This window comes from Patiria miniata, unplaced genomic scaffold (assembly GCF_015706575.1).
Source record: "Patiria miniata isolate m_02_andy unplaced genomic scaffold, ASM1570657v1 HiC_scaffold_1, whole genome shotgun sequence".
Taxonomy (NCBI): Eukaryota; Metazoa; Echinodermata; class Asteroidea; order Valvatida; family Asterinidae; genus Patiria; species Patiria miniata.
In genome coordinates this window covers 28,326,192-28,348,897 of record NW_024037047.1, presented here as the reverse complement: position 1 = coordinate 28,348,897, position 22,706 = coordinate 28,326,192, and the positions used below count along the sequence as shown (strand labels likewise).

Below are 22,706 nucleotides of genomic sequence, written 5' to 3'. Positions count from 1 at the left end.
ATGTACGAGGTTTGGCAATTTTAAGTACGAACATTTACGGACATTACCTCGTACATGTACGAGGTTGGCGCTATTGGACTAACAAATATACCTCGTACATGTACGAGTTTGGCACTGAAAGAGTTAACAAATTGGGGAACTGCCAACATAGGGCTGGATAGCTCAGTTGGTAGAGCACCGGAACGGTAATCAGGAGGTCACAGGTTCAAACCCCGCTCCAGTCCAATTTCCTTGTTCAACTTTTCAAAGTTTTTTTCGTTATAGGAAAGACTACACAGGAATGCTGAACAAATAACATTTTTTTCTTTGTTTCGAATAGTTAAATATCAATAAAAAAAACCTAACTAAATATACTCGCCACTAAATATACATGTATCATCTGTTGGGTGTAAGGGTGTTGCATTACTCAATAATGTTGCATTCGGATTCTGCTCATACAACACTGCGTCAACTTGCAATAAGAGTCGTAGTTCTCATCTGGGTTGTAAGTGCTAATCCGGTTCTTAAAGGGAATGTACAACATTTGCTTTTGCTGCAATTTTCAGAAATAAATGGATTTGGAGGATAAATATGTTATAGAAAATATTGTTAAACTGACTTAAGTCACGTTTTGGGCTTGTAGATGCTGGAAAAACCAAGAAAACCTATCATATTCTTGTAGTCTGGTTCCCTGACCCCACTTAAGATGAAACGGAGCAATTAATACACTTTGGGGAATTTTAAGGTCAGAGAATAAGTCTACCAAGCTTGAACCCCTTCACAGGTGTGTAATCAATTGCAAAGATAAGTCAGACTAACTAAATATAAAAAAGTAGGAACAGTTTTTGAAAAAAAGCCAGTTTTCTCCAACGCTGGTCGGCCGACAGGCGTTGGAAAAATACAGTTTTTCTTGAAAATGACAGCTCACCAGGAGCCACGGTTTTAAAGGATGCTTTAGACTCTCATTCCCTAACAATTCAGTAAGGTATTACATGATAATTTGATCATTCCGTTCTTTGATGTTTGCAAATGTTGTATTTTCCCTTTAAGTGTGACGTAATTTCTTCACAGAGTAGCTTTATAACTATTGGAACCATTGGAAGTAGTACAAAGCGGCATGGTTTTGCCAATGGGCGCTAGTAATCCATGGTGCCCGCACGTATGACGCAGTCACTTATGAACCGGATACTCACACAGTGTTGTACTCATAGAGCTATATTAAATTACTAGAGCGCTGACTCATGTACAAAGTGATGCCTGCTGGGCTCATCCATGTTCGTGCACAAACCTACGGACAACTCGAAATTTTGTACAGCTTTTGTACGGCTTTTTGCATATCTGCGTTTGTATTCTATACAGGTGAGTTACCGAGGCTGATACGCCCAAAACCGTAACACACGATCAGTAAATGAGCATTTCATTTTGCTCTACGCGAACAGTGCAACTCGTGCGCGTATATATCCACTGCAGATGTTACCGTGACGTGTTTCTTTTAACCGTCATAACGCTCTTAAGTTGTTATGTGAACATTCTACCTGCGCGTTGCATTTTTAGTACACTTTCAAAATTCAATCCATCAAATTTCTTTATGCTCTACAAACACGCATATGAATTCAAAATGTCTGCGCCCAGGACGGCTTTCAAAGCGTCTCCGCACGCAAGAATGAGGAGTTAGCGCTCTAGTACTTTAAAATAGCTCGATGGTTGCACTCTAGTTCAAGCATAAGTACCAATTAAAATACAGCCGAGAGTCCTAACCACGAATGTTGGCTTGTGTGCCGCGTACGTTCTATTACTGACAATTCCTTTTCTCACTGGGTTGGCAGTGGTTTAATAACGAATGTAGTGCTGAATAGTGTCATATTTCTAACCAGAATTCTGTGGTTTAGCAGAGCCTTGCCATTTGGCGAGTATCTCATTCAGTATTGAGCTCGGCAACATGTACGGACTTTAATCTCTATATGTGGTACTCGTACTCAAACTCGGGTCAATTTTTCACTCATTTTCATGAACATGAGCGGATTCAGAACACAACTTTTTTTTGGGGGGGGGGGGGCAAAAACACTTTTTGGTCCCACTTGGGGTCTGACCACTTTATCCATTCTTTTTGAGGAAAAGATGGTGGTGTACGCAGTGTCTGCCTTTATTGCGACGTCACAAAAAACCCAAAAAATTGATTCGTTTTTTTTTTGGGGGGGGGGGAGGGGGCCATGCCCCCCCCCCCACCCCTTCCTCGGATCCGCCCTTGCTCACGAAAAACATTCGATAATAGCATTGGGTAAACAAAATTAATTGCTGTACAGCGTTTAAATAGAAAAACCAAACTAAATTTACGGATTTTTTTAGGGCACTTTTACACTTACATTTTACTTGATCGACAGTCATGACAGCATAAATGGAGACTTGAAAAGAGGCTATTTAAATCACTAAAAACATGGTTATTCATTGTTTTAAATATCATTATTTTGGAGGCCTTACATTAGCAAACCCCGCTCTCGTATCGTTCTCCACTTGGAATATGGCGAGTCGTCTAAGAAGAAAGCCGGTGATCACTTCTCCTTTGTTCCTTTCAGTTCCCCTCCTTTCCGCATCTGTTTATGGGTAAAAATAAATTTTTTTTACAGATGTCGCGGTGCTGTTTCATCATATTCCATTTAAAGGTATAGTCCATCATTTGTAATTTGTGCACTTTGTTCGTTTGAAGCAACAAAAGTGCTCAAGATCTAAAGTAGGGCTGAGTCAATTCGAATAATTGAATATTCGAATATTCGACCTTCCAATCGATCGAATATTCGAATATTCGGTTATTTGGCCATTCCAAATTCCCTCAAAAGCAAAAAATGCCATACAGGTACATGTAGTCAACGTACGTGCGCACATCAGCATGCCATGCATGATTTCTTCACAGGTAAATCAGGTATTTGACAACAATCAGTTGTTCTTCAGTCGTCAGTAATTTAAAGATTAACAATAACCAGAGAAGCTAGAGTGAAGGATTCCTTGTTTGCATGGGGGACGTATTAAGCCGTGAACCCCAAACACGGCGGGTGGCGTCAGCTATTGTGACTCTCCGACCCTTAACTCGCAAACAGGAACCGAGCATAACTATTACTGGAAGCTTCTTGAAGTCTACAAAACGGTATACTTCCTAGTCACAGTATTGAGGATAAAAAATCACTTTTATAATAATAACTCGCACTTTTGTCACCAAGAATTGAGGAAATCATTTTATATCATTTTAAATAAACTTATTCTCAACAACCAAAAACTCCAAGAAAAAAACCTATGATATTTAATGTCTTTATTCAATGAAATATGGGTCTTTGAATTGTAAATGCATATTTAAGTTTATGCAAATAATGGGCGTGGGCGCGGCATACACACACCCCAGCTTGACACGTGCAAAGCAGTATTTCCTTGTTTGCCCACAGGGATGTATTATAAGCTGTGTACCCAAAACACGAAGGGTGACATTTCAGCCAAAAAAAAAAAAATCGCCAGCCGAGCTCCGGCAGGCGCATTGTTGGCGGGCTAATTAGGGCACAGGTGCGCTGACCCGGTTCTTTTGTCTGGCTAAGTGCGTGCTCTGGAGATAAGTTTCTAACAAATAGGCCACTAAAAGGTTTGGATATTCCAACTTGCAACATTTTGATACATTTTGTCTAGCTGTGGTTTTCTATGCTGGGAATCAGGGGTACGGTGCGGTGAGTTGACCGCAAAGTCTGTCTGGCAAAATAAATGAGAGCTCTTTTGAGTTTGAAATCCTCTCTGTTGTCTGCCCTTTTTCTTGCGTTTTGCTCGACTTGGAGGACATAAGCCAGAGGTTCCCGCTATTATTACAGAAAGTATAATTGCTGAACTAGTTTTTGAAGTGTTTATGTATGTTTTATTTGTGCAAATATTGGGTGCAATTAGCAGACTAACCCAGCGAACAAAGCTGACGGACAGCGAACGAAAATGTGTTCGATAAAAGGGTGCTCTGATCAGTTGAGAGAACTAGATTATTTTGTACATGTACATGTATATAATTACGGAGGCATTGAGGCGAACATCTAACAGCCATAATAAATTTACCCCTAAAAGTAAACAAGAAATTCTTTTAGAAAAATCACAGAGTCCGTAACGTAAATGAAACAAGGTTTTCAAAACGTTTTAATGTAATGTTCATGACAAGTTTCTACAACACCGCCACGTGCTGTGGGCAGCATACTGCGTGCAAGGCGATTCCCTATAACCACGTGCATTCGACACGATTGAACAGGCGATGGAAAACTTTGGGGGGAATTGGCTTCGCTGTATCAGTGTATAATGTACCGCTTCTTGTGCGACCAGTACGTCCTCAAAATAAGTACATGAAAACGGAAAATACAAAGGCCCACACAGAAAAAAGAAATCAAGTTCTTTGCATGAGATTGCAGAGGTCTTCTACATCGATGTTGGCATGCCATTTTCGCGATGTCAATAGCCGATCCAGTAAGCCCCTCCCACTGCGCACGTGGGGAAATTAACACGTGCTCCTCTCCAATTAATGCCACGCTGCATTTTCCTATGCTGCACACATGTACATGTAACACCAACGCGCGGGGAAACTTGCCAGGATCGCATCGGGGAAAACAGCGGCGGTTTTCTTTTGAAAGTAGGGATTGTAAGTAGGACAACAACAAACAAAAATACGGACAACGGAAACGTTACTACTCATGCTAGAAGTTTGATATGAAAAGGTGTCAGGAAGTGTTTTGTAAAGACATGAAAGACAAAATGTCTTGTTTATCTTGTCGGAAGCATCAGCGATTGATGTTGCAGTCCGGCGTTAAAAAAATGGGTTGGCTTTACTGCAAGTGCAAGCACTCCCAAAGCAGAAGTAATAATTATATGTATGGCATTATTGCTTGGCATATATACAAGCTACTTTTATGGGTTTTTTTGCAGCAACTTGAAACTTAACTTTGAGAATTCACTTTTGTTGTTAAAAAAAAAGTTTTTTCCACTTTTTTATGTCATTGCATATCACCACCGAATATTCTTATTCGAAAATAAATATTCGAATATTCGATTATCGATCGAATAACCGAATATTCGAATATTCGGCACAGCCCTAATCTAAAGAAGGGTGCTGAACAACTAACCTGATGAAGCTTTAGCTGTATATTTCGACAAAAAAAACCCCAACATTCTAGGATCTCGATTTCAAATCAAAAGTTGCTGAATCATGTTTTGAATTGGGCCTGAATTCAGCGTCCGAAACACGTTCTCACTGAGCCGATTGCAGCTACATGTACGCGATGTGGCGCACTAATCCGACGAATTATAGCAACCGCGCGCGCATGTGCGTGTTGCCAATGCTTGCGCGCGCTTCGCCGAATAACCAAACGAACTACTAATTTGAATTTCCTATGGTGCTTCTTAAGAAGCACTGTTGGAAAGGCCTTCTTTTGGTGATTTCTTCAAAATGACAGCTTGCCAGAAAGAATAATTTCACAGGGAGTTAAGTCCCCTTACTATCTTTCAACCAAGTATGTTTTCCAACAATGATTACGCCAGTTACTTTTTGGATAGCTACAAATGATGGACTCTGGCTTTAAATTTAATTTCTATAATCAGATTTTGTGGGGAAAAGATGGTCAGAAAAATCGGAATTTTAAAACTTTTGAAAAAGTCGGATTAAAATCAGAAAACTTTGCATCTCTGCATGCCCTGGAAAACATGCAGAAAAGCAGACAAAATCTCAAACTGAGGGTGTGTGTGTGTGTCATTACCTCGTTGAGATCTTTCTGTGTTTGGTCTTCGATGGCCCGTATATCTTCCATGGTCAGACCCGCCCACTTGTCCATCCAGCAGTACACCTGGCGATGGAAGTTTGTGAAGACCTTTCTCTCCGCCTAGAGTAACAAGTGAACGAAGACAAACACTGGAATGTAAGGCATTAAATGTGGGACCTATTGGCACTTATGCAAGCGCCTCAATCAGCAAAACCTTGACTAATTGGGAGACTAAAGGCATAGGAATGGATGGCTCAGTTGAGTGCCATTGCAGTCTTCCAGTGGTCTGTGGATTGAATGCACACAGTAAATACTAACTAAGGTACGAGGCAACTAGCAAAACACTTGACAAAGTTAGACGCCTGCTCGCTTGTAAGACCTAGCGGGTCAAAACTTGTAAGGAACACAGTGGCCTCGTGGTCTGGAGCATTGAACTCGTAGTCTGCGGGTAATTCTGCAGGTTGTGGGTTCGAGTTCAGCCTGCGGTTACAGTGCATGTGCCCTTGGGCAAGGCACCTTGTCATTCATTGCTTCTCTCCACCCAAGAGTAGATGGGTACCTACGAGGGCAGAGATGGTTATTGTGATTGATTTTAGCTGCTTTGCGCCGAAATGGCAGCATCGAGCTGTATACTCTCCAGGGAGCTGAGTTTCTCTTTGAAATGTTTCATATGCCCGATGATCAGGAAAAATAATAATATAAATAGCTTTGATCTTAGTTAAAAGTGCTATTATAAGTATGTATTATTATTAAGGCCAAAACTATCTCATGGCCAGTGCTTACCAACTGCAACTGGATAAAATTCAAATCAAACTAAGTTTTTTTCCCTTCACCAACGTATAAACACTGTATACTCAGTGTGTTACATGTACCTCCCGAGTGAAAGTTGGAAAAAATCACTCGGGTGGGACGGGAACTCGAACCCACGACCTCCTGCTTTTTAGTGCAGATGTCTTACCACTCGACCATCGAGCTAACGGGATCGGTTGGCTGGTTCATATCTGATGTACATAGCAGCGGGTACCGCATAAACTATTATAAGATGGAATTTTGCGTCGGGGTGATATAAATCAAATTAGGTTTTTGCCCTTCACCAACGTATAAACACTGTATACTCAGTGTGTTACCTCCCGATCGTGGACAACCATTGGCCCTAAATAAGAGAGCTCACACACTGCTTTTTTCAGTTCTTACCGTTTGGACCCAGCTTTCCACCATCCCCTGCAGACCAAACCATATAAACTCGATGGTCACCAGCTTGTACGCACACATATGAGGTTCACAGGTTTTCTGCGAGAAGAAGCATTTTCAAAAATAACAGCGTTGCTGTTGAAACCCCTCAGCCAGAGTCAAGTTATCATCCGGAAACCATTAACCTTTAACTCACGTGGTGACCTTGACCTTTGGCCTTTGACCCCAGAACCAGTCCCAACATGCCTGTACCAATGGGAAACCCCCTACCGAAGTTAGACACCAACATTTCATTTCTAACTCAAGTTATCATTCGGAACCATTTACATTGAACTCACCACGGTGACCTTGACCTTTGACCTTTTGACCCCAAAACCAATCCCAACTTGCCTGTACCCAAGGGCAAACCCCTACCTCAGTCAGACACCAAAATCTCATTTCTAACTCAAGTTATCATCCGGAAACCATTTACCTTTAACTCACCATGCTGACCTTGACCTTTGACCTTTTGACCCCCAAACCAATCCCAACTTGCCTTCTCCCAAGGGGAACCCTCTTCCAAAGTTAGACACCAAAATTGCATTTCTAACTCAAGTTATCATCCGGAAACCATTTACCTTTAACTCACAATGGTGACCTTGACCTTTGACCTTTTGACCCAAAACCCAATCCCAACTTGCCTACTCCCAAGGGCAACCCTCTACCAAAGTTAGACACCAAAATCTCATTTCTAACTCAAGTTATCATCCGGAAACCATTTACATTTAACTCACCACGGTGACCTTGACCTTTGCCCTTTTGACCCCAAACCCAATCCCAACTTGCCTACTCCCAAGGGCAACCCCCTACCAAAGTTAGACACCAAAATCTCACTTCTAACTCAAGTTATCATCCGGAAACCATTTACATTTAACTCACCACGGTGACCTTGACCTTTGACCTTTTGACCTCAAAACCAATCCCAACTTGCCTACTCCCAAGGGCAACCCCCTACCAAAGTTAGACACCAAAATCTCATTTCTAACTCAAGTTATCATCCGGAAACCATTTACATTTAACTCACCACGGTGACCTTGACCTTTGACCTTTTGACCTCAAAACCAATCCCAACTTGCCTACTCCCAAGGGCAACCCCCTACCAAAGTTAGACACCAAAATCTCATTTCTAACTCAAGTTATCATCCGGAAACCATTTACATTTAACTCACCACGGTGACCTTGACCTTTGACTTTTTGACCCCAAAACCAATCCCAACTTGCCTACTCCCAAGGGCAACCCCCTACCAAAGTTAGACACCAAAATCTCATTTCTAACTCAAGTTATCATCCGGAAACCATTTACATTTAACTCACCACGGTGACCTTGACCTTTGACCTTTTGACCCCAAAACCAATCCCAACTTGCCTACTCCCAAGGGCAACCCCCTACCAAAGTTAGACACCAAAATCTCATTTCTAACTCAAGTTATCATCCGGAAACCATTTACATTTAACTCACCACGGTGACCTTGACCTTTGACCTTTTGACCTCAAAACCAATCCCAACTTGCCTACTCCCAAGGGCAACCCCCTACCGAAGTTACAACCCCAAACAACATTTCTAACTCAAGTTATCATCCGGAAACTAAGCTGCCCGGACGGACGGACGGACGGACGGACGGACAGACATACATACATCCGGACGGACGGACGCCCTAGGCGATGACAATACCCCTCGAGCCTCTCGGCTGAGGGGTAAAAACAGGAATCAGAAACAAAAATGTCTTGAGCAAAATTAGCAGACAGGTATAATCGTGTGATGGTGTAGACTAAGAGGTGCCTGACCGTGTACATACAGGGTGAGTAAAAAACCGAACCCCAGATGTCGGGACCATTGTTTTAGTGAAGTTCTGCATGTAGCACTTTCAAATTCTAGGATATAAAAGCCCAATTCATAAGCTTTCTTTTAGTACCAGAATCATTCGAATCACTCATGTACTTTTCAAGTTATGGAATTTTAAACACAACCACCGTTTTAAAGTTCTGTCCACGGATCGCAAAAAGGTAAGTGTTCTTTCAGCAAAACAAAAACAAACTACATAGGGATGAGTGTGAACCGTTTATGTTTTGCTGAAAGAACGCACATCTTTTTTTTTTGTGATCCGTGGACAGAACTTTAAAACAGTGGTTGTGTTTAAAATTCTGTAACTTAAAAAGTACATGAGTGATTTGAATGATTCTTGTACTAAAACAAAGCTTATAAATTTAGGCTTCCATATCCTAGATTATGAAAGTGCTACATGCAAGAACTTCAATCTTAAAAAAAAAATACAAATCCGACATATGGGTTTCATTTTTAAACTCACCCTGTACTCACTGAAGCTACAACACTGTTGAATTTATCATTGATGAACACACAAGACATTATACTATAGATTAACATGTACTTACTCGCCAGTTAGGGTCTGTAAGAGGCCCTCGATTCAGTTTGGCAGAAGCAACTTTCTTTGGATCAAATTCTGGTTTGTAGTCCTGTGGATTGGTTACAGGAGAAAACAAAATTAGCAAGATTAGTTACAAATAACATTTCCTCTGGTGAAGAATGCATTGCCTATACAGTGCTTTACATACAAAACACTTCACAGGTAGAGGCACTTGTAGTAAAGTGTCTTGCCTAAGAACAACAAGCACTGTGATCCAATGCTTAGATGCTCCCAATAGGCATGAAAGTTGTGAGGTTGTTTTGAAAAGTACTGGAAATATCACTGAAAGGGAATGGATTCGGTTGAACTTAAGATGTAATTTGCACAGGACATGGAAACTTCCCCATAATGTCGAAAACCACCCCAGAAATGTCAAACTTGGAATAGATTTAGATCTTGCAGTTGTTTTGCTACACTGTAATATTAACCCTAACTCCCTTGGCATTTTTGCTAGGATGTAACCTCAATCCTGCAAAATCCTCCCACTGCCTCCATGTAAAAAATGCATACAGCCATCAATCCTGCAAAATCCTCCTTTATTTCTTGAATGAGGTCCTTGGAGGGGTGACCACCGCCTCAATCCTGCAAAATCCACTGCGAAATCCGGCAATCACTGTCAATATGTTGAAGCAGAGCCAGTGACATCCTGGAGCAGTGCGGAGGATTTCAAGCATAATCCAGGCCTAAATTTATGCACGGCTGAGCATAAACACCACAAGGTCCGGCCCAAGACCTTGACACAGTGCATCCTCTGAAATCAGCCACGCATTTTTGCCATAGTCTTAATCCTGCAAAGTCCTCCATTTTGCAAAAAGGATTTTGGAGGGTTTGGGAAGGTTAGGTTTATAAGCTTCAGATGGTAACAACTTAACACAAAGGGCAGTTGGCCCAAATACACAACTGTCCGGCATCTGCCAATGTGTCTGCATATACTTACGCTATCTTTGATCTTGTCGTGTGCTATATCAATATTTATAACGTCTCGCTTCGCTAACTTTTCAGGGGGCAAATTGTGAACCTAGGGAAAAAAAAAAAATTGTTCAATTAATATCAAACATAAAGCTCATGAGAAACAGTCTGGTCAAAAAATTGTGGGATTTTTCAACCTCTTTTTTTTTTAAAGCAATGCTAAAATAAGGTGAAGGTTTTTAACATCCATTCATAAATACTAAGACAGTTTACCCATTTCTATTGGTCAAGAGCATGTCATGTGGGTGGTTTTAAACGGCAGATAAAATCAACGGCCGGTTTTAAACACTGCTGCGTTCTGCGCCACATCATGCAGCCTGAGCCTCTATCTCCATAAAAGGAGGTATTTAGCACTATGCACACAAGGCAAATACCATGAAAGCTTATGAATTGGGCTTTCACATCTTAGATCTGGAAAGTGCTACATGCAGAAATCCTTTACAAAATTTCTTCTTTACACAATGGGGGCGCTATTTGGGATTCTTTTTTTCTCTTTTTTTTTAAACTCTGTATACTTACATTGTGTAGCTCTCCTCTGTCTGGCTTGTGCCATGTTTCAATTGTCAGGGACATCTTTTCTTTTCCCATGTAATCAGGATTCTGTTGGGCAAAAAAAGAAAGAGGCGAAAGTGTTATTTTCGCACAAAGGCTATAACAAGTCATTTCGGGGTGGAATTTACCATTTTGTAGGATTCGAAGTTTTCAGAATATGCAACTATAAATTGACAAAAATCTCCAAAAATATGAATATAATCCATCAAGCGAAAGCATGTTTTTTTTTAAAGAGGTAACATTTCTACAAAAAGAATTTCAATTTGTGTGAATTGTAAAACAAAGTCTCTTAACCCCTTAGGGACGGGGTGTAATGGGGACATTTCTCCACACATAGAGCAAGTGGCCCGCATGACTGCACAGCCTTTGTGTGGTAGCGGGACTGCACAAAAGCAGCAGCTGTGGAACTACCCACTAGCCGTGTGCCACGGCATACCACAGCTGGCAACTGCATTCCAATGAGGATTAGCGGCCGCGGCCATGACCGCTTCCCGTACGCATGGGGTTAACCAGTTAATGTTGTAGGACGTGTAAACACGATCTGACAATGTATTTTTGTAGGGGTTGGTGACCGGTAAAATTGTCAAGCTTTCCGCGAGTCTCCAGCGGTGGACGTGTATACATGTCAGTGGCTCCCATTGGTTTTGTAAGCACCGTGTGTTGAACTTGAACTTGGCCAATGTACACAGCCTGTCGTCGTGGCAAATATCGCTCCGTGGCAGGGCCGTGAAGTGTTGCAAAATATGAAGTTACCGTGATAAAGTATCGTATAAACATCGACAAATGACTCTCACGAAGTTGGTATGTGCAGTGCTTGACTTTGGCCGATATATTTTGTCTTTTTCTAAACTGGTGTTTTTCGGCCAAAAATAATCCCGCCATGGTTCAAAGATACAATGAAATGTGCCTTTTTCTAAACTCCCTGATTGAAATTTTCAAAATTACATTTCAATGTGTGCAGTCATGTATAGCGTGCCTGTTAGCATGGTTAGGATGGGTGATAAGATCGTTTGGATGACAGGATCGTTTGAAAGCCGAGAAGCTCAGGACTGTGGACAATTCATCAACGTTGCCCAGGTTTTTGTGGGAGCTGGGGTACGTTCCACTGAAGCAAATGTCACCAAAGTTTGCCATCTTTTTGTGCATTGCCAGTGAGAAATTGGCCTCATTTGGTATGGTCAAGCTACTTACGGTAATGACTGTTTTGCAGTATGGATATGCATTCCAAGCCTCTTCTACCATCTCCAGAGCCCCCGCTGGTGCCAATGTTCTGATAAACACCGGAACTTTGCTGTTACAAAAAGAAAAAGGTAACCTTGTCAAACGTAACCCAGTGTCTCAGGTGTAAAACTCTGTGGGACCTTGCTGCATCCAGCCAATGAGCACAAGCGCGCATAAACGGCCAATTCTGAAACAAATAGCATGCAAATTTTATGCTACCCCACGTGCCAGCCAAGCGGAGTCGATTTCAGAAACTTTGATGTCGTTTCGATCGGAAACCATAGACTAAGCTGTTGATTGGTCAATTTGGCTGACATGTTTTTGTAAATTTAATAACTGGCTACGGTAGATCCGGAACAGGGGCCCGCTGAATGGTCAGAATTTCGAGGTCAAGACGCAGTCTCGTTTTGCATTATAAATCACTGAATCTGTTCGCACGTACAACACCCAGATGCTACAGTTAGACTCACTACTTTAGATGGTAGATTTTGTTTGTGTATTGGCCCTTCTCTCCCGACTCCGTCTCATAGGGATGGTTCTCCCTGACTTCAATGCCTTCCCCGCCCCCCGTTTCATTCTTGCTTGCTTCGGCAACAGCCCACAGCTGAGCAACCTGGTACTGCAAAACACAAATTTGTACAAAAGAGTTAATGGGGGGGGGGGGGACACTTTAGATTGTCTTTACACCCTTTGGCATCTTTTGGCGTTGACTTTGTCAAACCTGTATCAATTTGTGTCTAATTTTATAAAACACTTATAAGATTGTCACAGGATACACGTTTTACATGTGTGCACATTGTTGTTTGAGAGACACTCTCAAAAAAAAAAAAAATCTTCTATTTTCTTTTTCTTTCAGTAGCCCAGCTAGATAGTGAAAAAAAAAAGAGTTAAGGTCAAACCCTGCATACGCTGTAAATGGCTATTTTGGTGTTCCAGGCAACACACAAAGTCTTTGCACTGCCTTTTTTTGTTGAAGTTTAATTACAATACCCTAATCACACATCATGTCATATTATTTAAAAGTGTTGCCATAAGAAGATACATGTTTCCTAAACAGGAAACATGGCAGGCATGTTTCCAAAAATAGAAACAATCAGATGACTCCAATTATGGAAACATCAATAATGTTCCCAAATCAGGAAACATTTAAAGTGTTTCCAGAACTGGAGATGCCTTAACTGTTGCCTGAACAGGAAACAATTAGATATCTCCAAAATTGGAGACACTTTACAATGTTTCCCAAACAGGGAACATCCGTGATGTAAAAAAAAGAGTGCTTCCTGTTCAGGAAACATTAATTTAATTTCATCTGACTGTTTTGACCTGCCATTTTTAATGATCTATATCTTTATATAACGATATATAACGATAAATCAACAATATGGTATTTTTGTCTAATGAATGACTGAATAATTTCACAAAGTGCCTAAGCGGTGACGTGTTGCAGACTAAAAATATGAGAATTTGAAATGTTCTTTTTTGAAAAAAATATATGTAAAATTAATAATTAAAAAAAAATAGTTTTTTCATTTTGTTCAATAAGTGATATCGAAAATATTGTATCTTCAAAAATATTTTTTTCAATGTGCTTAAAAAGTTATGAGCAAAATATGATATTTGTGATTTGCATCCTTTTTTTTGGAAATGTGTTGCCTGATCTGGAGACAAATTAAATGTTCCCTGATTAGGCAATGTACCAGACTGTTAAAGGTAATATTCAACATTTGCAAAAATCAAAAAACAATTTAGATTCAGCACTTGAACCAAAAAAACACATGCTTTCTTTTCCATTACTCTTGGAGAAAAACAAAAATTGGATCCATATTTTCTAGGTATCGCAATAATGAATTTACACATTGACGAAACGCGTCACAGTGACTATTAGATCACTCAATGATCAATGAGGCCAAAATAAAAAAGACAATGTTTCCGTTAACCTGACCGGGCCTGAAAAAAAAACGTGGTCTAAGTATCACCCATTATCCACGGAGCCACGTCTCCTGTCTAGCATGTGTGATGTCATTTTCATTCCGAAATCAGGACTAAGATTGTGATTGGTCAATTGCGATGCCGCGTTTTTGTAATGACAACCTGTACAAACATGCTACTGATCGTGGGGTGATGTTTACGCACGCAGGGAGCTCAAATTACGCGCGTATACATTGTAGAAGGCGATGCTGATTGGTCAGTTTCTCGAGGTCTAGCTGCATAATTAATTGCCGAATCATTGCCGAAAAAACAAGAAAAACAAAAATGTTCAAGTAGTCTGGTTCCCCGACTCCACTAAAGATGAAAAGGATAAAAAATGCCGGAAAGTTATAAAGTAAGGGAACCAGTCTAGCTGGCCTGCACCCGTTCATGAACATGGAACCAATAGCAAACAAAATTTGGACTGGAAAAAATGGTAAATTTGGAGCACAGAGCAGTAGTTGAAAAATAGTTAGGTTTTTCCAACGGTGGTCGGCCGACCACCGTTGGAAATGTATACAAAAATACCACTTTTCTTGAAAATGACTTCACACCAGGTGCCATAATTTTACAGGATGCTTTAGACTGTCATTTACCAACATCCTAGTGAGGTATTTCATAACAACTTGGTAGTTTTATTTTTCGATGTTTGCAAATGTTGTATTTTCCCTTTAAAAAAATGTGGTATACTACGGTGTGCATTATACTTTATATTTGTTTTTTGTTTTAGAATTGAATTTTTTTTTTTTATTCAATTATGTGTATTTTTTAAGAGATGAAAAAATACCCCAACTTGAAGTCTTACATGTAAATACTTGTATGCCAAAAAATTTACCTTGATTGTACTGACAAGTACATGAAAGTCTACTTGCCCACTTATCCTCCAATATGCACACATGTATTCTTTACCAAATAATAAATTAAACATAAGAAAGGAAGAAATAAAAATACCTACCTACCGACCCTTTTTGGGGTAATGTTACCGGAAACACAACATTATTTTTGGGGGGCCTAATGACCAGCGTACATAATTACAGGTGTGCTGTCTGTCGCTGTCAGTTCAATTTAAGTGCCAGAATTAAATGCCGACCTTGTGCCCGAATAATTAATGAGTTCATTCATGTCTATTAAACGCAGTCATTTCTATTCCCAATCTCAAAATATTTCCTGTATACACGTACTGGAAGGCCTACCCACAGGACTACATACATTTTGTATGCAATACATTTGTACAAGTACATGTATTGCTATGACACAATAGACACATTTGCATACATAGAGCATTCAACGAGACTTACTGCATTCGGACCGTATTGAATCAATATTCTTTAAAGGGCATACACTTCCTTCTACATGTATTTGGGCAACAAAGGGTTCAATCTCACAATTTCAAGATATTGTACCTACCGGTATCAAATTTATTATTAAAAAAATTAAAAACATGACAAAAGAAAACAATTTTCTTTACACTATTCTTACAACTGATATTACTTATTTACATTTAAGGTGTCTGCAAAAAAAAACCAACAACACATATTTGAATTTTCGGAAAGCCAATGATGACAAGCCAAAAAAAAAATTCTTTCTGAATTTCTTGGGGATTTTCATTTTAAATTTATGGCATTAATTAAGTAGGAACTTTCATACCATTAAAATTTCAACAAGTTGTTGAAAATGATAACTTTAAGAACAGTGCCCCTTTAAATATTAAAAGGAGGAAACGCATGTATGGATATCATTATATGTCAGTGTGTAGACAGATGGTCAGGGGCACTGAACAAATCAAGCTAATTGTCAATCGCTGTCTGAATAATAAAACACAATCGTTAGCCATGGGTGTCAACAAAATAGGGCACCACAGTTAAAAATGCAAATTAAGCACAAACTATCGACTATCGTTAGTACAAACTCAACCAGACCTGGCCACAATGGTTGTTATGTAGGCCTATACATGTACCGATATATGAGAATTTTGTATTAAGATGAGTGTCTGTCCCATTGTTGTGCACTTGAATGCACCTTCGGGACCAAGGCCTTACATGTACATGTACATGTATGTTCACTGTAACCAGAATTTTTATTAATAGAGTTTGTATTAACGAGAGTTGACTGTATGTAAGTGTACACAAGAAAGTGAATGTTTAATGTGTAAAGTGTATACATGTGCATGTACATGTAACGCACACGTACATAAAAATATTGTAAACTATTTTTTAAGTTATCCCGTGAGCGCGAGTGCAACATGGAAAAATGTAGTGCGTCTGTGTCCTTCAGCCTCGTGGTATGTGGGACACAGACGCACTACATTTTCCGTGTTCCACGAACGCGAGCGTGCTAACGAATTTATCTTCAAGCAAGCTTGACGCACAGTTAAGATGGAACACACACGTTGTACAAAAAAAACCGCAGCGGTTATCCTATTGCACGTGCGCATGCTGCGTGTTGTACAGAATGGCGCTCGCAATTCAAAACCCGGGTCAAGACATATCTGTTCAATTTGTATAATTGTTGATTTCATGAGAGCGCATAGGGACCTCACGGTGATATGCGCTATATACGAATGTTTTTTATTATTATTATTTATCTTAGAAATGCGCAATACGCGGAGTGCGGTATGGACCAAGGCCGCGCTACATAGTTATATGTAGCACGGCTTGTTGCCATGGATCGACCAATCAGGATCGAGGATTCAGGTTTACTTGAAGATAATAAATTGTATATTTCAAAATTTTTCCAATCATCACAAAACTGTTGTCAAAATTTAGTTAGTTTGGGAGAGCGAGGGTCGTTGACAAGCTTAAGAAACGAAGTAAAAGACAAAACGGGCTCCGTGACCAAGTACCCCCTCAGCGGTGCGAAATGGAGAGTTCGGGGAGACCAGAGAGTGACGCACTGCTTACAACGCCCGATGCTCACGCGAAGACACTATCGTTTTTTTATGCATTGAGAATAGAATTGGTCGTGCGTACTTCGCGCCATACTCTCGCGAACCAGTACACACAGGCGGTGTGTCCCCCGCTGGCACTCCTAAATCAAATTAAATCGTAATTAAATCAGTGCAGTTTTCCGGCTAATTTCAAATTATCCTAGGTGGTTTTACAAGGACAAACAGTACTGCATTAAGTGCTTTATACATGCATACATTTGTACACATGCATGTACATGTATTCACACAAAATGTATACAGTACATCAGCAGAGTGAAGCAAAATACAGGGCGAGTCCAAAAAAGCGGAACCCAAACCCCAAAAATTATTTTTCATATTAAAAAAAATATGAAGCACCAAACATAATTATGACTGGAAAGCCAATTTCATTAGCTACTTTTACGTGAAAAAAACTACTGAAATTGCTCAATCCGTTCAAAGAATATCACCATTTAAACGCAATCATGGCAATGACCCTAAAACCTCTTTCATCCAAAAATGCGATTTCAAGAATCGTCGTCACAATTGTCTTCAAACATCACCAGCGATAAAACCTCAGTTTAAAAGTTAAAAATATTCAACAAAGTTCTTTTGAAGGCCCATCTTTTAAAAAGTGAATTTTATAAATCATAGGGCCTATTGTTTGCCTTACCAGGGTTGCTAATAAAGATATTGTGCATTCAGTCGTTGGCAGTTGTTGAAACAAGTATTCTGTGTCATTTTCTTTGTTGTTCCAAACAATCAGAATACACAATAAACTGTTTTTTGTTTTTTTTGGATGAAACAGGTTTTAGGGCCATTGTGTTTAAATGGTGATATCCTTTTAACGGATTGAGCAATTGCAGTAATTTTTCCATCTAAAAGTAGCTTATGAAATTGGCTTTCCAGTCATTATTATGTTTGGTGCTACATATATTTTTTAAATTATATCAAATATAATTTTTGGGGTTTGGGTTCCGCTTTTTTTTTACTCACACTGTACAAAATATACATTCAACATACACTGTACATGTACATGTACATTACATTGTACTGTATGTAAATCCTTGATTAAATGCTCCATATCATTAACACAGCTAAAGGCAGCCGGTAGCAACAAGATTAAGTTGAGTAATAATTATATGGAGTAGGCTAGTAATATATCAGGCAATCACGGTCAGGCATGTCAGGGAAGGGCTGATCAAAGTCCATGGCTGCAGACAAAAATATATGCGACCAGCTCGGACTGAAAGGGGACCCGAGTCGAATATGTACTATGAATGCACCATGTAAGGGGCCATTTAATTCAGAGAGGATGAAATCTTTAATAAGAAATTGTTAAAAAAACGTAGATTTTTTATCCTGTGATAAGATTATTTCCAGATTCAAATACACACTTATGATGAAAATATAACTGGGGAATACCGTGGGATAAACATTTTAAAATGACAGTTTTTACATACTTCAGTTGCTTACAACATGTACAATGGCCATTTTAATTAACTTACAATGTACAGTAGGTGTTCATTTTCTCATCATGAATGTCTTCGGATAACATACATTTTTACAAAGTTGAACAAAGAAATTGACTGGAGCGGGGCTTGAACCTGTGACCTCTGGATTGCCGTTCCGGTGCTCTACCAACTGAGCTATCCAGCCCTACATGTATGTCGGCGGTTCCCCAAATTGTCAATATCTTTGCTCAAGGGACGCCCCTTGAACACGGATATTGATAAACTGGGGAACCACCAACCTAGGGCCGAACATCGTCCTTGGCTCCCGATTTTTGTGTACAAAAAGTACCGAACATTGTTGTTGAAAATTGTCAACATACATGTACATGTAAGAGTGACAAGTGGCTATAAAAATTATTTTCCCAAGGAATAGAAGGGAAAAGCCACCCATTGCTGTAGCTAGTAAGCTCAGAAACTGTGTAATTACATGATTCAATAATAGTTGGCATGTGTTCAAAGTCGTCTTTCGGTATAAACTACCAGGCGTGCAGGGTAAAGTTCTGAAGGGCGCTATTTAACGAAAAGTGAGTACCGGACCACCGGCAGCTTAAAATCGCTATACCAAACGAGCGCTATTACGAACTATTTCTGTGGATCCTGCGATGCTCCTTATAGGAGCGTTTCACTGTAGTTGGGGCATAACAAGAGTACCAAGAATTACACTGTTGACAGCATGCATAGACTGGCACATGAAAACTAAAAGTCCAACACTTCTCTTGTAATGCTTGAGGCAAGTATACATCAAAAGCGATATCTGGTTCCTGGTCTCCATCTATGTACATTTTGTACACAGGCATGCAACCCAACCAGTACACAGTCCATTTTAAGAAACAGTTAAATCATTTGGCTTCACTGTCCGGTGCTAAATGTTGAAAAAAAAACTCCACCTTAAATTTGAATTTCAGGAGAGTTCAAACTAGCTGGGGAATACTTAATACCTCACCTTTGCCTTATGAAAACTAGCCTTCACCTTACCAACTCCATCAAAATCCATCCCACGATTTTGGCGGACATGGTCCTGCAGACTCCTGCTGGTTTGACTAAATTTTGATGGAGTGTGACAGACTTGGGCCAGGAGGCCTGAAGCACTGCCAGTGCTGGTGGAATCTGAAGGATTTGGTCAAGCAGCGTTGGAAGTATTGCTGTTGTCATTTAAGCCATGTGTACCAAATCCATCAAAATCCAACAAAATCCACCAAAATCCACCAGCACCACTGGTGGATTTCAACGGATTTTGTCCTGAAGCATTATGTGAAGCAGAGTGAGTGATGGATTTTGGCAGACATGGGCTTCTACTTCGTAAAAGTAAGTAGGGAGTTAATAGCTAAGGACATTTTTTTGGGATTCAGAATTACTAAAGTTGGCCTGTTTATTTTTCAACTTCCTAAACCCTGCAAAGTCCTCCAAAATGAATCTCTTAGTGGAATTTGAAGGAACAGGAAGGGGCAGGGTTACGGTTTGTTTTCATTTCAAGCACAAAACAATGATGAACAAAATTGAATTTGAACGAAAGAAAAAATGTCACCTACCTCTTCCACAGTCAATGGTAGAACAATCCGGCTGCATTAAAAAAATAGAAAATGATATCGTGTACATTAGAATCAGAAGTTTTAAGGTATCACATTATGATCTTTGCCAGTGATCTGGTAAATGTGAATTGCCAAATATGTTATGCAGAGGCTTTTCTAAATACATGCTGAAGAACATTTGAATAGCAATTGGCACGCGGTATAGATCTCTCTTGTAGGACGCCATCTTTGTAGGAAAATTACAACTGCGTGTTCGACACCATCACACTGTGAACATCTAATAAAAGAAAAATGGTGCACTAACAATGAACATCCATTGTTAGTGCAAAGTTTCATTTGTTAGATGTTTACTTCACAGACAGGTGTGAGTGCAAGCAGTGTGCAAACTGTTCTAAACACGCGCACGCATACGTGTTGCTCGAAATTTCTTCAAAATATGGCGCAGCTGATGTGCGTCACGAACATTTGACGCCCAAAATGCTGATGTACGTACATGTAACAATCTATAGGAAGTGAGACCTATTCTGCTCGGAAAAAAAATTGTGCTCCTTGGGTGTGTTCAAAGCCCATACTGTCGTACGGCGCGGCGCGGATCGGAGCACGTATTATTACACGAAACAGTCGTTGATAAAGCGCGACTTGTTTTTCTTCGCGATCGAGCCACGACGGTGACGTCACGTCAGACGCCCTCATTTGACAAGTCGATTCAAGAACTGAGCCTCCCTGCAAACACATTGAGCTGTAAGTTTTCAGACTATTTTGCTGTTTTTGTTTCAAATTTTTTCGCTGTTTGGGAACAATATAAGGGGTCTCATGGAATGTCAAGAATGTATAGATCAATCCAGGATAACTGTCTCTCTCATTTGTATTCTCTTTACCGGTTTTTTGGGGGTCTTTTTGTCCTCGCGTGGGTTTGTGACTATGCTACTGTGACGGTGTCACCAAAGTATGGCAAATCGGTGGAGCGTTGGTATGGAGGGGTACCCGTAATTCAACGCTCCACTCAGTAGAGCTAGGTTTGCCATAAAATCAAAATCAGGCATGTCACAAACATGACAAATTTGTTTACATTACTTTAATCATGTTAGGCCTAATTAACATGATTACAGATTAGCATGATTAGAAATAAGAGAATTTCTCTTATCTCAATATATCTGTTTCTGCCTTTGTTTACGTCTTTGCAAATACCATGACTCATAAGGGATCACGCAGCGCAGTGTGGAGGCGCAGGCAACGCAATCGTGTTGCGGTGATCTTCCCATAAATTTCATGCACTTTCTTATGACAACGTGCGTGGAATTGTTTTTACATCGATTTTGCCTCAGAATTATCCCCAGATCGTTAAATTCTTTTAATGTAATACACACATGATGGTTTACAAACGATCTATATACTCACAATTCTCTTCTTATAACCATGTTTGTGGTGATCGGAATTTTTAACAGCGTGTTTCAGGAATTTCTCGGACTTTTATGGGGTGTATTCTGCGGGATGTACCGGGTATGACGTCATTGTAACCTTAAGTCACGCAGTCAGGTTCCCAGAACCGTTTACCTTGTCAATTAACCTTGGGAGACAGGTATTATGACCAAAGTTTCCGGAAACTTAAATGGTCTCCTTTGATTTTGTGAATTTCCATATAGGATTGCGCCGGCTACCAGCTTACTCGGTACGGCTTGCTAGTTTCAAAAACTTGTTTGTTGGTATCAAATGCCAACACTTTATTCATCAATTTAACTGAAATAACAAAATCAGAGGGCCTAACGACTCGATCAGTTCGTAGCAAGACCTTTGTCAAAGGCAAAATATTCTGATATCATTTCGGAAAGAATTTCTAAAGTTTTACCATCCTGATTACATTCATATGTTTTTATGGGTGTCGGACGCTTCGCCCCATTTCCACGTCGCCCCATGTCACTTCGCCCCTAACCACTTCGCCCCATCCCCACTTCGCCCCATCCCCACATCGCCCCATCTCCGCTTCGCCCCATCCCCGCTTCGCCCCATCCCCGCTTCGCCCCATCCCCACTTCGCCCCATCCCCACTTCGCCCCATCCCCACTTCGCCCCATGCAGTATGAAAAAGGTGAAGGCTAGGGGTGCAGACCAAAACAAACTGCCAACTTAGACCCCAGATAATAAATGCTCCCAATTCTAGAAACTTAGGAAAATACAAACTCTCTGATGAGGTGCTCGAGACACAGATGAGAGAAATGATGGCTCTATCCCATTCAGAGACGCCTCTCCTATTGGCTTGTGAATAAAATCATCAGCCGCTGGATTCAAAAGAATCCGTAGGTATGGGAACTCACTGCCTTGAGGAAAATGTTCCGTCCAAATTTGTCTGATATGTGACACTTACAACTTCATTTAGATGAGATTGGTTCCTCCAAGAGTGAAATTAGGATGTCAAAGGTATTGTCGTTCTCAGATAAGTGGGAGACGGTCAAGGGCGTCGCGAGGTGGGGCAAGGGGGGGCAAACCCCCCCCCCCCCGGAAAAGCAAAAAAAAAGAAGAAGAAGAAGAAAAGAGAAAAAAAGAAAAGAAAAAGAGGCGCGAAGACAAAGTGGTGTAAATTTAATGAGCTGGGGGGGGGGGGGCAAATGTCCCTGCCCCCCTTTAAAACTGATAAATCGAGAATATGTTGAGAAATGCAAG

At 40.4% G+C, this 22,706-nt stretch overlaps 1 protein-coding gene across 1 annotated transcript; it reads right to left on the bottom strand.

Moving 5' to 3' along the window:
- Window positions 1–2,424: 2,424 nt before the first annotated feature.
- On the bottom strand, window positions 2,425–21,597 carry LOC119727665 (phosphatidylinositol transfer protein beta isoform-like). Its single transcript, XM_038199662.1, has 10 exons — window positions 21,448–21,597; window positions 20,050–20,080; window positions 12,604–12,752; window positions 12,104–12,203; window positions 10,880–10,960; window positions 10,329–10,409; window positions 9,360–9,440; window positions 6,933–7,028; window positions 5,736–5,858; window positions 2,425–2,570 (listed from the first exon to the last, which is right to left on the bottom strand). Exons 1-10 carry the CDS (start codon window positions 21,465–21,467, stop codon window positions 2,529–2,531), a joined length of 804 nt encoding a protein of 267 aa, XP_038055590.1. The 5' UTR covers window positions 21,468–21,597; the 3' UTR covers window positions 2,425–2,528.
- Window positions 21,598–22,706: the final 1,109 nt, after the last annotated feature.

Coding starts and splice junctions, on each gene's coding strand:
- LOC119727665 (XM_038199662.1), bottom strand. CDS start 21,467: ATGGTTATAAGAAGAGAATT. Junction 12,204..12,603: donor AAAATCTACCATCTAAAGTA/GTGAGTCTAACT, acceptor TTTTTGTAACAG/CAAAGTTCCGGTGTTTATCA. Junction 7,029..9,359: donor TTACAGACCCTAACTGGCGA/GTAAGTACATGT, acceptor TTCTTCTCGCAG/AAAACCTGTGAACCTCATAT.